The 18,398-nt window shown below is 39.1% G+C and overlaps 1 protein-coding gene and 1 long non-coding RNA gene across 2 annotated transcripts in view; one reads left to right on the top strand and one right to left on the bottom strand.

The window, feature by feature from the left end:
* LOC113973625 (von Willebrand factor D and EGF domain-containing protein-like) overlaps positions 1-18,398 on the bottom strand; it is a 178,579-nt gene that overhangs the window by 99,585 nt on the left and 60,596 nt on the right. The window contains exons 5-9 of the mRNA XM_027695986.1: positions 17,855-17,944; positions 16,469-16,604; positions 12,672-12,889; positions 9,552-9,625; positions 2,760-3,030 (exon numbers count right to left, since the gene is read on the bottom strand). Of these exons, the coding sequence (XP_027551787.1) occupies positions 2,760-3,030; positions 9,552-9,625; positions 12,672-12,889; positions 16,469-16,604; positions 17,855-17,944 (789 nt within the window). The remainder of the gene's footprint in view (positions 1-2,759; positions 3,031-9,551; positions 9,626-12,671; positions 12,890-16,468; positions 16,605-17,854; positions 17,945-18,398) is intronic.
* The window catches only part of LOC113973626, a 38,509-nt gene that overhangs the window by 7,499 nt on the left and 12,612 nt on the right, over positions 1-18,398 (top strand). The gene's annotated exons all lie outside the window — the stretch shown is intronic.

Below are 18,398 nucleotides of genomic sequence, written 5' to 3'. Positions count from 1 at the left end.
GCATTACATAAATATGAAACTGCACAAGTATTTTCTTTTTAAATTAATAATTGCATCCATTGAAGTTTTCCTACTGGTAAGTTACCAGCTAATTTTTGAAGTGACTTCCATGACAATAAGGCCACCCTTGTGTCTTTGCCTGGGAAATAATTTCTTTTAGATAAACTGCCAAGTTTGAAAAACAGCTTTCTTCCCTCTGAAACATTTTTTCATTTTCCAGGGCCGGATTACCCAGAAAATGATTGTGTTTTAAAGTAGATAAAGCAATTTTCTCATTAAAGAACTAGTGGTAGGCTTACACTGACCTTTAAAAGAAAAAAAATGGCAAGGTTCAAAACAAGAAGTAACTGTGTGGATAATGGATTTTTCGGATTGGTTTACTATCCAAGAAATAAAAAGAAAAAAAGCAAAAAGAAAATATCTGCTCCACTGAAATGTATTTTTGTTTGTTTGCTTTATTTTTACTGGTAAAAAGAAAATTATTTGAAAATTATCTGGGCCAGGAGTAGGAGCAGGAGCATACTATCCTAATAAGTAACCTTAATATTTTCTTTTTATCCAAAATTAAAAGTTTTCAGTTAATCTCAAAAAATATATTAGAGTTGTAAACATCTCATTATAATAATTTCAAAATAATTATTTACCTTTTTTAAGAGGCCTCTGCCTAAATATAATGTATACAGGCAAATAATGTCCTTTGCTTTTCTGTCCCTGTGGGGATTTTTGGGTCCCTTCTAAGTTCCTCCCCACCAAATCTATTCATATCTGTAAAGGAACAAGAAGCTTATATTTTTATTCCTGTGCTGGAATATAGAGTTTACATATTAGCTCCACTAAATAATAATGCTGCCCCTTTTAGCTTCCCAGCCATCATTTCAGGCATGCAAATACTTTTTGAGGAGCTCTCCATGAGCAGAGCAGCAAAGTGCCACCGAGTGCAATGGCAGCTTGGGACACAGTTTTGAACTCAGTCTCTTTCTGTTTTGATCAGGGCATTTAAAGACTCCTTTTCTTCAAAAAATATTTGCCTTGGGGAATAATGTAAGGCTTCACATAAAACCAGTACTTTGAACACCTCAGATGTTCTTGGCTGTCCCTCCACTTTGGCTGTACTCATGTTTCACTTCCCAAGGTAAGTATAAGAAAAATCCCGATAATCCCCCAACATAAAACTCAAATGGCCTGATGGGTTTAACTTTTTTTTCTGGTGGTTTAAGACGTAGAGCAGGAGAACTGCAGCTGACACAGTGCTGGGTAGGATTTGATTTCCTTCTTCACATAAACACGTGTCTTCTAATTACATGCTTTACTGCAGGGAGGAGTATTTCCTACAAGGCTGTGTGTAAAATCCTTGCAGTCAGGATTGCATGAGCTGTTCAGTCTTCCGTGCTGTCTGGATTAATATTTCCAGGTGTGGATTTATTTCAGGATTTTCGAAGGCTGTAACTCTTTCCTTTCCTGCTGCCCCAGGCAACATATCCCACCTGGATTTAACTTGGCTGATTGAGGCTTCGAAGAAGATTTTTGAGAGATATATAGTGACTGGCTCCTGAAAGCTGTCACCTTGTACAGAAAAATGTGACTTAACCCCACTCTAAGCCTCCTAGAATGTCCAAGGACCCAGGGGAGGGCCAGCTCCTGTGCTGCACGAGGCTGATGATGGGCATCTGCTGAGCAAACCAGGATGCTCTGTCGTGTGATCAGGGATCACTGTTGCACAGCTCCTACAGATTCCTGTTAAGATCAGAGCAGGGTCCATATTTGTGTCCTGATTTGTTTCCCTGAGACTTACCTCAGGTGTAAATGAGAATCGGGTTTCCTTGCTAAGAATATTCTAGTAATAAAACAGTTATTATATATCGCATTGAGTTGCAAAATGAAATGACAGCTTGATTTCTGCTTTTTCTCTATTCTATAATTAACATACTCTCAGTTACTACCTTCCTGAGATCTATTCCAAGCGAGATCACAAGGAGAGCCAAGCACAGGCGCTCCCTGCATCATTCTGGCTCTAGTGTGGACCAGTCTTCATCCAAAACATTTCATGGCAATAAATCTTGATGATACAACTCTAGGACAAAATTATCTTCTTGGCCGTAATTTGTGGCTCTTCTCCTCACCAAACCCCCTGGTGCAGACTGCTCTTATTCTTCCGGTGATTTCACTGGATTAGTGTGGACAAGCGATACTTATGCAAAGTATGTTGTGGCCATATATTTTTTAGGCAAATGCTTTACATTACACCAAATGCTGCACATTTGCAGCCCATTTTCATAGCTTTTGGGGGCTATCTGGATCTGACTAATAGTACCTTACTGCTCCACTCTAAAACTCCATTATTCTGCTACCTGTGATGTTTCCTTGAATATTTATATCGCGAGCTCTGCAAAGAAATTTGCTTTATGTGATGCGGTTGGGTAGTGCCTGGCATAAACAAGCAGGGAGCTGGCTGCAGTGCTGCAGAGAGTAAGTAACAATATTAGTGCTCTGCCATGTCTCGAAGAAATTTCCAGAGATGTTTGTTTTGTTTTGTTTTACAGTTTGTTAAACTAACACTTTAACCAGCTACTTCCCTGCACCTCGTTTTGCGATGCATTTTGCTGCGGGCACTCTTATGGCTTCAGGTAGATGTTTTTGCAGCAACTTTATTAATAATTCAGAAATATTTAACCCATGTTTTCAAAGCACAGCAACAACAAGAGAGTGCTCAACCATCCACATACTGTTATTTTAACAAGAGTGCTCAACCATCCACGTACTGTTATTTTTCTGCCTCCGTAGGACTTTAGGATTTTGACGCGCGGCGGTGCCTCGGTGCTTTTGATGGTCAGCTGGGGTCTGCTCTCCCGAAAGTGGCCATTGCAGGTGTCCAGAATCACAGTGTCACCCCCTTCCCGGGCAGCTACACCACAGTTGCAGGCGGTGGCAGAGCGGTGACCTCCGCAATCCCATTGCCGGACGTGCACCTCAAACAGCCGCGACACACTCTGGCACAGAAGGAAGGTCCCAATTTTGTAGTTATCATAGCGCCTAAACAGCCACAAAGAAACAGAAACAAGGAGGATTTAGAGACTCTGAGCATCCACCTGCGTTGGTTATTTGTTGGTGGTGGCTGGCCTTGGAGGAGGGAAAAAGCCACACAGAGGGAAGCGTTTCTCCAGCGCTGTATCCAAGGGAAACACCGCCGCAGTTATTAGCTGGAAGTGCATGAGAATTCCCGTGAAAAGCGGGAGCTGCCTCCCAGCTGCTGCCATGGCAATGGGCGTGGGTAAAAAGGATAAACATTTGATATAAAGCAAATGGGAAGAAGTCCCTGCCTCCAGGTCTTAATAAATATGTTTTGGTTCTGATCAGATGCTTTAGAGCATGATCTTCTTCAAAGAAAGGAAAAATCACTGCTAAAATAACCTCTTCTGTGACCAATCGCCAATTTTTACAAGTCTGGTTGTGGCTAGGTAAAGGCTTCCTGTGAAAATCTGGGATTCTACTGAAAACCTGCTAAAATGAAGTTGATATCTCCCCATCAACAACTCCCCAGTAAGCACAACTTTCCCGTTAATGAATTAGCAATCAGCACAGGGAGACGTGGTGAACAATTTAGGATTTCATTCTTTTCTGTAAGGAGCATCCTTGTTCCATCTGAGTAGGGCCAGGAACAGAATAACTTTAATAACTTTGCAAGTGCTTCCCCTTTGCATGGGGAAATCCCTTCAGTCCCTGGGATTTCCACAACAGGAGATGGGAGAGGATCCTCTTCTGTTTGTACTCTCACTGCATAGACTTGTCTTATTCTTAGTCTATTTTATTCTAATATGTTGTACAAAAGAAAACATTGGCCATATACTTTATATATGTGTCTAGAGTTTTCTCTCTACAAGCCAACAACTTCCATCTTAAACACAATGGATTAATCTCCCTTTAAGGTACTGCAATAAGTTTTAAACACGATTTTTATGAAATTAAGTAATATGGAAACTAAGCTATAAGCTTATAATAATAAGCATTATTCTTTTCTGGAATAAAAAAATGTAAAAAGGTATGTATAAAATATCCCTGCTAAATAACAGGATTATTTTTAAGCGCTGCCATATGAACATCAATATTTTTCAGGCCATTATTGTTTCATATACAGAGGAACAAACAGCTTGAGAACAGCGATTTTTTTAGCATGTATATTTCTAAATTTTATTTCTTTTCAGAATAAAAGACATAGAAAACTATGTAACTTGAAACACAGTAAGTGTTTAAACTTCAATGGCTTTTCTATGCTAGAAAAGACATCTGACTTTATCTTTCATCTTGAAAAACTTAGTCAAGTTGGCCATAAAGAGATAAGATTTTGAATGGTTCTATCTCATCTTATTTTCTAATCAGGTACATAAATCCTAAGCACACTGCTAGGATTGATCAGAACCAAGGACAACATAAAAAAATAGATAATCTCTCAACATCATTTACTTATTACATTTGGACATCTTCATAGGAGAGTGAGAGAGGAGAGGGCATTTTTTGAGAGCACTTTCTACAGTTTCCTCCTATGGGATCAGCTTAGAAGGAAAGGTGTTTAGGGAGACTGATGGAAAATAAGGCATCACAATGGCTGTACCCAGATTAATCATCTCCATCTGGTAAATAAGACCGTATTTGCATATGCATATACATGCCATTGCATTATGAGAGCTGTTTTCTGCTTGCTAAGCACTGACAGTGGACCCAATCCAACCCTCCTGAAAGTCTCTTTAAATCCTTCAATTAGGCCATGGCATAGATTGCACAGCACATAAGGAACCTGCTTTGTGCCTAAATTAAACCTTTCAGTCGCTTTTGATTCAGTTGAATGGATAATTGAACATAGTCAGGTAAACTCTTGCGATGTTTATACAACTGTAATTGTGATAATGATTCTTTGGACAACATTTGAGGAATTACCTTTGTCACTAAAAGCATGAGGTAGACTGACTAGAGCTCTTGCACAAAGGAGTTCTGCGTGTTCTTTGTGAACCAGGCACCACTGTCTGGGTCTAAATCAGCCTCCACACTGCACTCCCCCATCCTACTTCCTTAATACTCTGAAGCAATAGATGGACTGGGTGGAAAGGGGTTCTTCCCTCTCTGTCTGTGTGCTTGAGTTGTTTTCCAAGGGGTGCAGCTAGTTTTGTCATGGCATGAAGTCATAACTTAAGCTGTGCTCTTTTTCCAAGAATTATAGAACTCTCTTAAGTCTTTGGTTATGAAAGTGAGATGCTACAGGAATACTTTAATGGTAAGAGAGGGACAGAAGGGAATATAAACATATGTGAACAATTACTACTAGCAGTGTTAGATTAACTAACTTCCTCTTCACCAAGCTACGCTTCTTCTTTTTATTAATCCAGTGTTTATTGTGGCCACTCCTGAAGATTTTCCACCACAGTTTTGCCACCAAATTATTTGATTTGTTGACATGTCCATGCAGGCTCCCTCTTTCCTTGCTAGTAAGAACTATTTTATGATGGTTCTAACCCTGTGAAGGTCTGGGTAATGGTGAAGGATGTTCTCTGGTTTCAGAGCACTCATCACATTGTTCTCAGGGAGCAAAGCTGTTGGGTTACATTGAGTAGTCACTGGATGCTTGGGGACATATAAACTTCTAGAGACTATCAAAAACCCCAGCACCTTCCAGGACTTAGTTGTGGGCTAGCATGACAAAAGCCACTAAAGCCAACCAGCACTGCAAGATGAGAAATTTTTCCATAGTGCAGGAAATGGTACCATTACCCCAAAGATAATGTTGATGGATGGATTAGTGCAAATGCTTGAGAAATCTGGGAAATCTTTTTACCTTTTTTTTTTTTAAGGTAAAATGCAAAATAACCTGGATGATGTATATAGTTCACCAATCAAGACATATTTCCCTTTTTACTTTGCCTTAAAAGGATTTTTTGCATGTATAGTTTTAAGCTAGTACTTCATATTTAAGAATCTGCAATTTATGGCATGAAAAGCTTTTATATTTATAATGTGCCATAACTAGTAATGAGGGCTATACTTTTGCTTTACCAGGCTTTCACATTTGTTTAATTTAGAAGGTACTTTGCTATAAAAGGAAGTGCTCTCTCTGGATTTTAGTTGGTATAATTAACGCTATTTCACATCTACGCTCCAATATACACAGATTGATTGTGCTTATGCTGTAAAATATGACACATTCTTCTTTGATTTTCAGTCACTGCCTTTGGTGGAAAGAATGAAAAGATTACAAGATAAATATTTCTACAGACATATATTAGCAGGAGGAATACCAAAGGGGAGTGTTGTCATTAAGAAGTGGGAGTTAGGTATTTCAGTTGTCTAATGAGTAGCTAACTGCCTCAGATGTAATGCAAACCATTGAAAACATCACTATAGAAGTTACAAAATACATTGGAAGTGACTGTTTCAGCAGGAAAATTTTACAACCAAAAAGGGAAGCCTTTTGATTTTTCAATTTTATCAATTTTCCAATAAATCTGATAAAGAAAATATTCAAACAAATATTTTTAAATAAGTTAAAATTTTAGTTTTTAATGTTTTTAATTTAAACTTTGAAAACATAAAGTTTTCAGTTTTCTATTTTCATAGTTTTTATTTTATCCTTACATTTCCCCATTGTTTATTTTCATCGCTGCTAATGGGAAAGTCAAAGAAAGGAAGCAACTCTAACTGTGGAAGGCAGGACTGTGTTTATATAAATGCCTGTTTGCATAGAAAACACTCCTACTTTTTTCTCTTGGCAATGTTCCCCATCTTCAGGCTTTCCCTTGCTTTTCTTGTGACAGGAACCCATCCCCAGGGCTCAAGTGGGTGGTAAGGGTGCCAGAGAGACAACTGATCACCACTCACCCACAGCAATTCTGCTACTACACTGTGATCTTAGAGTCTGCTGCCTCCTGCACAGGCTTTGGGATCAGACAAATGGATTTCCTTGGATTTTATTTGATGGATGTTCTGCTATGGATCTCAGAAGCAGTTTTGATAGCTTATCAAGCTTTATTTGCTGACAACTTTGTATTCATATAGGGGTGGGTAAAGGCTGTTATTTCCTTCCCTTCCCTTTGACTAATTTTGAATGTTTCTTTTCTTTCCTGTGTAATACCCTCACCTGAGCCTGTCTACATATCACTCATAGCTGACATAGTTCCAGATGCCCAAGAGCCGATGCTCCACTCGTCCTCTCAGCCTAATGCTTCCTGGTCCCTAAAATTTCTTTTAGCTATTTCTCTTCTCTTCCTTCTCCATTTACATTCTGCAGATCAGTCTCTTTCTAATAATTTTTTTTATTCCTGAGGAACACTCACACGGTTTCTTACTTGAGCCCACAAGCTTTTTCTGCAATTCTTCCATTCACAACACCTAACGCACACATAATTTCAAACACGTTTTACCACCACATTCCCTTTCATCATCAATGGGAAATGCTTCAGTTCCAGACCTCTGTGTCAGCCTTTGCCTCCAGGTTATGGTTTTGTATCAGGACAGAAGCAGGAACAGCATTCCCCACTCCTTAAATAGAGAGCTATAAAATCATTTGCTAACGTGTTAACATTTTTTTGGATAGGCAGACAGAGAAGTTACTTAACTGATGTGTAATAAGGTAGCATAATCATTATAATAATTGAAAGAGAAATTATTTACAATAATAAATGGGAATATAAGTAGGAGTAATGGGACTGTGAAATGATGGGTAAGAAACTTGGCTGAATATCAAGATGTAATATATCTTAGTGAAATAACCTAGTTATTGAGATGGCAGAAGCCCCATCAGCTTAGCACATTTAAGGCTGCACTGGACAGAGCAGTAAGGAAGGTCTGCCCACAAGGAAGAGACCTGCAGTTATCAAGGGGCCAAGTTAATCCTGGGATTTTTCTCTTTCAAGCCTCTGTGACTCTGAGTCAGGATGACACAAAGGGATGGGCTTTTCCAAACTCCCAGTGCTCAAAGAGAATATAAATTGCTTAGAAGCATTTTTGTATGCTACCAATAACAAGATTAAAAAATGAGTTATTCAAGTAAAATTACTTTATTTCACTTTAGACCTTTTTTACCCATGGAAATAATGTAAAAATGTGCTATATGGCTGAGAGGGTGTCCCCATTCCAAGAAGCACTTTTCAGTAATTTATTACTCCCTAAACACAACAATCTGGCAGATCACTGTCCATTCTTAGCCCTAAATAAAAAGGGAATATTTTAGAATATAAATGTATAGAGAGATTTGAAATAATATTCCAATCTAGTTTAATATCCCAGAGTTGAAATAATTGAAGATACATGAGGCATGGGAATGTCTTTGAATCTCTCGTAATTCTTCTGCAGCTTCAACATTTCAAGCAACCAAACTTGCATGAAACAAGTTCCTGACCACATTATAAATTCTGTTCAGCAGAGCAGGAGGGAAACTGGGAAGCCGTAGATGTGCATAGATAATCTGTGAGCTCAGAATACCCAATTTAGGTGAAATCTTTATTTGAGGCAGACGTATAATTTTTAATGGGATCACTGCCTTTCGTGCTCACATTTCATCAACAGACTTCTTCAGATCCACCTCCAGAGCCTGGTGGACTGAAATTGGGAATTAGGATATCAGGATTAAAATATCATGCCTGCTGAGCCCCTGTGGACCCTGTGCACCTAAAGTCATGGTCTGTGCCATTAGGAGGTTAACAGTGGAATGACAAACCTGGAATGTGATCTGAAATATTACCAACTTTGGATCAAACCTGCCAGATGCAAACTTTAAAAACTTTCTATGTTGTCAATTAGCTGGGATAAATAGAACCATGAATGATTAGGGAAGTTCAATGAGGAAAAGTTCTGTACAGTTCAGGCTGTCAAACACAGGTACCATTTTGTAAGTCTTTAAGCAGCTTATTGCTGGATAATATAGAAGGACATTTGGACACTACAGCAGGATGTACAACTTTTATTTTTGCACTCTTCCCCTGATATTTGCCATTTATCATTTCTGGACATCTTTCAGCTGAGACAGTATGGCCATCTGTATGTTTTTTTGGTTAGGTTTGTGACTGTCAACTCCAGCTGTGCATAAACCAGCTCTAGAAGTAGAAGAAATCAAGAACATTCCGGGGATGAGTGACTTTACATCAGGTATTAGTAAAGTGATGGGAAAGACCAGGCTGTCACTGTGTGCTGTGCCGCTCCAGGGATGCAATGGCTCACTTGTGTGGCACTGGGGTGTCACTAACACAATGGCATGTGGTGTAGGCACCTTCTCAAAGTCATTAGTGGTGGTTCTGTTTGAAGAACATTTTGGAATCTGACTTTTGTCTTGTAAAAATTATTCAGACTCAAACCCACTACTTTTCCAAGATTGATCCATTTTTAATCCTTTTCTTAAAAGGAGTTTCTGGAAGGAAACCATGTATGTTATTGAAGCATGACATTCCTCACTGTAAGCAAACTAGTACAATGCTCTTTTGATATTCTAATGCATGTAAAACCAAATGCACGTCAGATCCAGAAACTGGTAACTGCAGTAATTGAGCCAAATTATTTCAAAGTAGAATACTCACCATCCATCAAATGTGATAATGTGTGGATCAGCGAAAGAGTAGCAGTACCCTGTTGGGAGGTCTCGAACTGTGACCTGGTTAAAATGAAATGTGTAATGAATACAGTCTACACAGCAGTTTTTCTTCATTACTGTTTCTCACAAAACATGAGGGACAGGATTCATGAGTTAGGTACAAACTACAGTCTGACTTCTCAAACATGATTGTGGATGGTTACAAAACAGGCTTCACTTTCAAGCAACGGAGTTTAATCACATGCAATAAAGGGAGTTCAAAGTGCTCCTATTCACCTGATGTAATGTCTTTCTTTTTCTGGTACAATATGAAGGTTTTTTATTAAAACTTTTTGCTAAGAAGTAGATCATTCACTGAAATTATCATGAGAGTAGAGTGCTCATTAAATTGTACAGCTTTTAATGCCTGAAGTATGGTAAAAGGTATGCTGTAATTAAGTAGCATTAGCATGTTTTAGTAGTAGCTACCTGTCCCTAATCTGACCTTAGATTTCCAGTTACAGTGTCTGATTGGTTGATTTGTATATTTGATGTGGTTATTGATCAGAAACTGGTGGTGAGGCCCCACATCAGGCTGTTGGAGCTGCCTGCTTTAGGCACATGTAAAAAGAGAGGAAAGATCTACTATAGCAACAGAGATCATCTGCATCAGCTCTTGGTTACTTGGGCACTAGCTGGGTCACAGACGAGGTATGAGAGTCTTGGTACTCTCCAAGTAGCCTGCAAAAGCCAGAAACAGGACTTTGAAGCTGTAAAACCTGACTCTCAGGCAGTGCTGGACCCACATTGCCACATCTGCTCAAGGAGGTGTTTTCCCATGGCTGAATGCTCAGCTGTCCATTTCTCAGAAATGTAATTTTGGGTTGTGTAGTGATTTGTAATATGAAGAGCTCCCAGTCATTACTGGTGGGAGTGATGAAATGCTGTGGTTTTCCCCTATCCATCCTGCCAGTCTGATTTTTTTGACAGGGCTGTTAATTCTTTTCTCTCTCTTTGCCCGTGAGAAGTCCAGAGGTGAACTTCAGTTAGTTCTACCAGGATCCACGGAGCGGGGAAGAGGAATGGCTGCTCTGTCCCTGTGCAGTCTTTCAGTGACAAAGCAGAATTTAACTTTTGGGAACTGTGGTGAAATTAGATACATGAATAAGAGGGTGAAGATAGAACGATGGTTTCTGACAACATTCCTCACCTGTGCAATACATCATCTGTGTTTCAAAATGCCCCTTAACCTTGGCACAGAAACACTTCTTAGACACCCCCTCAGTGTCTGGCACACCAAACTGTTAGAGTGATGGTCTTGAGAAAAGAAAAACTGAACACCTCTTTGAACAGCTTTTTGATCTGAGGTAATTTGTATCAGATCTACAGTGAAGAAGTATCTGAGAATTTTCCCATTTTCTCCATGGCCTCACACTTCCTAACTAAAGCTTTTGCACAGAGAAATCCATGTGATCCTTTCTGTTCTGCTCTTTCATGCATGATATCAGCAGAAGATGCAAGTCCTGGTTGTAGGCAGGTGTAGTTTGTTGGGGAAACCCTCTTTGTTGGGTGCCTGGATGTGTCAGGATGTTCTGCCCACCATTTCTGTTCAATTTTCAGATAAATCAAAAATATTTGAACAAGTCAGAAGGACTAAAGATTATGTGGGTTTTAATACATGGGATTTTTCTTGCTATGTTGCAGGAACTGTGTTACATTAAGGCCTCTAATTAACTGCAAAACAGCAACAGGAAAATGGGGGGGAGGGAAGGTAATGTCTATTATGTTTCCATAGATCTAGTTTTAACTGAGATAAATGGAATTTATTATTAAAATTGATTAATTCAATTTCACACTTGCTACATTTTCATATTTTAATGAAAGCATTTGTAACTTCAAGAAAAAATTATGAGTATGTGAGTGCATTACACTGAATCAGCTGCAATTTCTGATTTAGAAATCTTAAAATGTTCAAAAGAAGCCTGTGCTGGAGAAGAAAGGTTATAGTCCCACACTTGGCATTTTACCTTTGAAGACAAAAATTCTTTTGGTCCAGTGTAATGTCATTCTCTCCTGAGCAAATCCACAAAAATTAGGGCAGAGAAATTGTGGATTTCACTTGGGGTTTGTTTTTGGTTACTTAAAATATGCCAACTTGGATGTGCCGCTGCTCTGAGAAATTTAGCTTAGTCAAATCTGTGCTCTGGATATTTCTCTGGGGTGGTGGGATTACAGCTCTCAAACCACCCAGCTGAGGCCCTGAAACAGCTTCACAGGCAAGGGGCTGGTCCCTGCTCACCATGTTCCTTTAGCCAGGCTTTCTGCAGGGAAAGTGTGGCTTGCCTCCCTGATTGCTTCTTATTATTTTTATTTTGCCCATTTTGTACAGGGATAAATGAAAAGATGGAGCAGCCACATGGGTTGTCGAAGGTGTCCTGGTGATTCCTAGTAGAGGGACACATTGGACATGGCACTGCTGAGCCTTTTTCTCCTCTCTCATTTCTGAGGCACTCTCTTTCCTCTGCTTTTTCAGAAAATGTCCTCCAAACCCTCATTTTTTCCCCCTCCTTCCTTCTTGAAAAGGTGTTAATTCCCTAACCCACACTGTCCCTCCCTCCTCTTCCAGTGTACAGAAACACACCTGCTTACATCTACGTTCCAGCTCTTGGCCTTACTGATGTGTTGGCTAATAATCAAACCTAAATCTGCTAAAGCACCTGTTAATTTTCTTGGTGTATAAAGAAACTGTTTTGGTTTGCTCTGCTGACAGAGGACAGGGTTAGATTAGATATTGGGAAGAAATTCTTCACTGCGAGGGTGGTGAGACACTGGCACAGATTTTCCAAAGAGGCTGTGGCTGCCCCATCCCTGGAAGTGTTCAAGGCCAGGTTAGACAGGGCTTGGAGCAACCTGGTCTAGTGGAAGGTATCCCTGCCCAGGGCAGTGGTGTTGGAACGAGATGATCTTTGAGTTCCCTTTCAATGGAGACCGTTCTGTGATTTTATGATGCCATCCCAAACATGTTATGTGGCTAAGGATTATCAGCATCGCATTTTCTTTGAGGGAGAAAAAAAAAAAGGCTCTCATTTAAATTTGACACATTTTCCAACTTATTTTAGGACCTGACCTTCACATCCTTGGGCGTGTGAGCCCTCCAAAGCAAATCCCTCCGTCCGACTGGCTCAGCTCTGATGTGGCTGACACGGTTCCCGTCCTGAGCGAAGTCTGTCACGGCTGTCACTGTCACCGTGGCTGCTGCACAGCTGCTTCCTGAGCAGGGAGCCTGCAGCAGATCCACCTGGCACGCCGAAAGGGCGATGTTTGGGAGCCCTGGTAAGTCACTGTCTAAAAGGAACACGAACACAGCGTCTGACAAGAGTTCTCCAAGCAGTTAACCATACCCTGTTTACCATTCAACACAAATGTCTCATGTTCCAGGACACACATGCCTTGAAACCAGATGGGGTTTGCATGAAGACAGTTGTGACTGACTGAATCTGGCATCCCTCTGCACACGCTGCTGTGCTGTTTTTTTTCCCTCATGTGTTACAAAGTTTACTACAACTCCATCATGTCTATTTTTCCACAGGTGATAATATTTCTGGACTGACAGTGTTATCTTTATGGATCCATGCCCAGTGAACGAAAACAAGTAGTTCTTGTGACAAAGAAAGAGATGAGTCTGTGTTTCTGAAAAACATTTTTCTTTCACTAACTTGAGGATAAGGAGGTTTATGCTGGGAGTTATTTATTTTAAAATAAACAGATTTTTTTATGTGGAAGGGGAGGATTCTTGAGTTAGTTTTTAGTGAACTATGGATCCACAACAGAAAGGCAAGTGCAGCAGATCGATATTTGTATTTTTGGCTTAGTTAGGTTGCAGTGTTTTACTTCCCAGTCTGTAAAATGATGGTAGTTTTGTATCCTTCACAGAGGTATTGTGAGGAAGATTCACTAAAAGAATGAGGAAAAATAAGAAGCTATGGAGGTATTGGCTGTATAAGTGTCTGTGATGGGTAGGGAAATGATGGGTGGTGGCAAAATCAATATTACAATGGCAGCCCAAGTCACTCATGCAGCTCTGCCTCTGCACATCATGTCTCCCCTAAAGGGATCTCTACAAGCAGCAAAAATGATAATGTCCACCTATCATGGGTGGTGACCCTGATGAGGTCTCAGATAAAGGGCAAACCTGAACTTTTTATTTCCAAAGATGTGTTTTTCCTCACAAACACTAAATTATGATAGCATTTAGTTCTAAGCCATCTTGTCTGCACTGCATATAAGAAGCCACCCAACCTTTCATTATTCCTTTGGTTGACAAAAAATGAAATTATGATTCCTATTGAAGCCAGTCAGAATCTCACTGCTGATTTCAGGACTTACAGCATTTTTTGAGGAATATTTAGTTTGCTGTCTCAGACCATTAATTATCATCTGATAAGGTTCTAGAAATGGTGGCAATGCAATTAAACTGAGATGAAAATAAGTGATATTCTGATATTAAAAAAAAAGTGATTTTCATGTAATTTCTCCCATTTGTAGAATTGCTTAATAATTTATAGAGGTGGCATTAAGGTATTTTAAGATGACATTTCTAACACATTCAAATAATCAATGTTTTATTCCTTATGGAAAAGTCTTATGAAATATAATTTAAATTAACCATGTAGAGTACTATAGGAACTGAACTAAAATCTACAGATATTAATAACATATTATCTCTCAAATCCTTAAAGACTGCCTCACCTCACATTTTATAGAAAAGTCCTGGCTCATATTCAAGGCTCTTGATTCAATTAAATTGGAGGTTTCCATGAGGAATAGTTATTGCCATTACAGCCCCACGAGCTGTGCTCACAATCCAGAGCAAAAGCTTAAAATCAAAGAAAATCATCTTGTCAAAATAGTAATGATAAACTTAAGAGAAGCCAAACTGCAGTGGCTCTGCTGTGCCTTGGCATTCATTATGATATTGTCTGAACTTGGAGAGATATTTCTGTGCTTGTAATTAGCTTTCTTATCACTTATTCCTACATAATTAACACAACTGTGTTGTTATATGGATTCAGTCAGAAAAGGAGCTTGTCAGTTATTTTATTTGGTATAAATGAAGCTTAACTAAAATGGGGTTTATTTTTAATTTACAGCACTGTGGCCAACACCACACTTTTCAGAAGCCCGCAGTGTTCCTTCAGACAAACTAATGGACCCTAAAGACAACAAAGGCTCACAACAAACATGTGGTTATGCAAATACCCAGCAGCAGATACTCAATCTTAAGTATATATAGATAGCTCAACTGATCATAAACAGCCCGAGTGTCATCCTAGGAAACAGCCTCAGGATGGAGCAACCAGGGGCTAAAGCTGGTTTTAGTTTAAGCTGCAGAAATGAGTTAATTGAAACTAACAGAAATTTTCCACTTCAGCAACAACTTCCTTCAAAGATTAGTTAATTGGATGAGTTGTGCCTCCATCCTGACACCTCTTGGCACCGACACATCAAGCCCATTGACAGCTTGAAAATGGAGCTGTTTCTGCAAGTCTTGTATCCTCTCTTTCTTCCAGTCCAGTGCACACTGTGGGGTTGGAGAAGCCTGTGGCAAGAGGTCGGACTCAGTCCAATCTATCAAGCTCAGCCTCCCCCATTTGAGAGCTCCTGGACCCTGCTTTCAGTGTCAGTGAGATTTTAAAAGGCTTTATTGATGCCTAAGAAACTGTGAGTTAAAAGCAATGACCTTGACTGGGACTAATTTGATTCTCCTAGCAGTCAGTGCCTAAGTTACTTGGACTCTGTGGGGACGTTGCACCACCCACCAACTTCGACATCCTCAGTCTCTCAATATGAGCAGGATCTTTGCTGCCTCAATATCTAAGAAAATCTGTTCCCATGAGCTCAGTGGATGTTTTCCTGATGGGCCAGCACAGACTCTAAGCCAAGAGCAATATGCAGAACAGAGCCATGGAGAAATGCAAAGCACTCCACGTACCAGAGCCAACACAGCTGCTGGAACCATAAGGTGCTGCTCAGTTTAAGATCATTGTGTTATGATACCATTTGAATGACTTTTTTTTTCCTTCTGTCTAAGCACTTGGCTGATGAGGAGGAGATTTAGGAGAGGGATTTAAACAGAGAAAAATATCAGGACCTATCTGGGTTTTGCCAACATTTTTTAGAGCTGGGTTTTTGTGGGTAGAGAAACCGCAGCTGTAATCCTATCTCTGAAGGTTTCTCTCATTGAGTCACTTATGGAAGAGAAATAAGTGCCTTGTTAGAAAAAGGTTTGCTTGTTTTATTTAGTGCAGATGGAAAGTAAATAGCAATGGTATTCCACCAAATTGATCTGAAGAAATCATTTTCTGAATAAAAGGGCAAGAGTTTTCTAAGTGACTTTGTCAAGGTTTTCAATTAAAAAAAAAAAGTTTAGAAAGCAAATAATAGATAAGAATAAGAATTATTTTTTTTCATTCTGTATTAAGTTAGAAAAAACTACAAGCCAGAAAAAGGCTTCAGTATACATTTACTGAATAATAAATCAGCACAGACGCTTTTTATTGATAATTAATGAAAGTATTCTACCTAAGAACATTGCTGCTACAAAAAACTTTAAAATGGAATTTTACACTCCTGGAATTTAAAATAAGTTCTTCTACTCACAGTTATTTCATCCATAAATCTCTACAGACTACTGTTCAGGTTATTGCTAGTCAGATTTATGTTTTTGAGTTTTTTTCCCTCAAAAACCTGTCTGATATTATCAGCTGTTTTATTTTGCAGATAAATATATGTCCTGGTGTGTTGATTTTATGGCTTCTGCCCTTTGTTATTATTTACATATCATATTTTCTATTAGAATCCATTGTAATTTAATTCTGGAAAAAGTAATCCCATTGATTTGATGCCAATATGTAAAACTCTCACCCAAATCCTCAGTACTTAGCTGCAAAGTAATTTTACAGGAGTCATCCTGCCCAGGACAGGCAATGGGTACTGTGCTCAGAACAGTCAAAATATGCTCTTTGCCATCCTCTGCAATTTGTAGTGATTCTGGTAAAAACTGGAAAGAAGGAAACAATTTTAAGATAATTTTGACAGGCAAGACAGATGACAGATTAATTAGACAACGCTTGATATCTACGAAATTTTAAGTGGTTTTAATCAATTACGAAGATGTATAATTGCTTGCAAAATAATAATAACCTTTATCATAATCCTCTTAATAATAATAATTTTGTAGTAATGATCTTCAACATTCTAAGGTAAACTTGTTAATATACTTTAAAATTCTTGGCAATTAAGAAAATGTTTGCGGTTTCCATATATAGTGTAATCGCTTCTCATCTCCAAATCTCAAACCAGGCCTTTTATTAGCCTGAAAATATCATGATACTATAGAATTCAATTAATTTTTAATACCCATGGTTTAAAGGACCTTCTATTCCAATTCACTGGGAGAAATACCGTGGCATAAAGTACGGCATAACCTCATGGTCATGGACTCTACCTTTGTAATCTGCAAGAGGTGTAAAAAATGTGCAATTTTTGGCCACTCCCCTTCCCTACTATGGCAGGAAGAGATATTTCTCCACATGTAATATTTTACAGATTCAGGGACCTCTGTGCCAGTGAGAGAGCTCAGGTTTTGTCATGTCTATCTGTCTGTTCTCCCAGAGAAAGAGCAGAAACCGCACTCAGGGCTAGTCAGAAATGGGATTTTACCTGGGAAATTCTGACATTTCAAAAAAAAACCCTCAGAAACTGTTCTTCAAATATCACACAGAATGGGCAGTCAGATTTTTCAAACACCATTCATGGAGGCATGAAGCTTAGATACTCAGAAGGTCTCAAAACCTCCTGGACTGCCAGGCTGACAGCCTAATCCTTGAATGGGATTAGACCCGGTTCTTGCACTCAGCATGAATTTATCTTCAGCAGTTTCTATTTTGTAATGCGACCATAAGAAGGTGATGGACAAAATATAATTTTTTGTCTTCATTTGTTCTGGTTTAGTTACAACAAAATTCTGCATCCTTGCAGGTTTGTAGGTGTGTCTTCCCGTTAAGCCACCAGAGAACTTTGGGGCACACTCACTATAACATGCAATTTTGCTTATCTTTGGGATGCATTAGTGTGCACATGGTGCTGATGGGGGTTTTAGGATGTGTTACCAACAAACTAAAAGTCATTTTCTCAAAATGAACATAAAAGCAGCACTGGTTATGATGATCAGACCTACATTTCTGCATCCTGATTTTCAGAGGCTGCACAAATGTTCCCTGGTCATTAAATCAGGGCCATCAGCATTACCTTAATCCCAGCATAGAAACCTTTGCTGTCCTCAGGCAACGACTGCTGCTCAGGAGTGTCCCTTGTAAAAGCTGTGACAGTGCAAAAGACCTGTAATAAATAAATAAACAGCACACGCTATATAGAATTTCTTGAATAACATTCATGTAATTATGCATCTCTCTGTTGCTCAGAGTTGTTACGATTTCTTTCTGCTGTTGAAATATGTTTCAGGGATTTAGGCTTTAGGAATGTTTACGCATAAATTTTGAGATTTGGAAGATCTTTTGATTCACTTAATAAGGGAAGAAACATAGATTTTGTCTCAACAATTAATAGCACTGAATGTTTACAATGGGTTTTCTGCAGTTCTTCAAGTACCTCGGTTTGTGATTTTAACTCATTTTACTTAAAGAGAATTACATTGTTCACAGATGTTACTGTCAGGATTAGGACACGTTCCCTTGGGATGCCAGACTTCAGTCTGTCCACTGAATCAAATATCCTCTCTCTGTACCAGGTTTGTAAGCAGTTTGTTTTAAAATTTAAATTATTTTGACAGCTA

This window comes from Neopelma chrysocephalum, unplaced genomic scaffold (genome assembly GCF_003984885.1).
Source record: "Neopelma chrysocephalum unplaced genomic scaffold, ASM398488v2 Primary Assembly neopelma1_103b, whole genome shotgun sequence".
In the NCBI taxonomy this organism is placed as follows: domain Eukaryota; kingdom Metazoa; phylum Chordata; class Aves; order Passeriformes; family Pipridae; genus Neopelma; species Neopelma chrysocephalum.
This window is presented reverse-complemented; position numbering and strand designations above follow the sequence as displayed.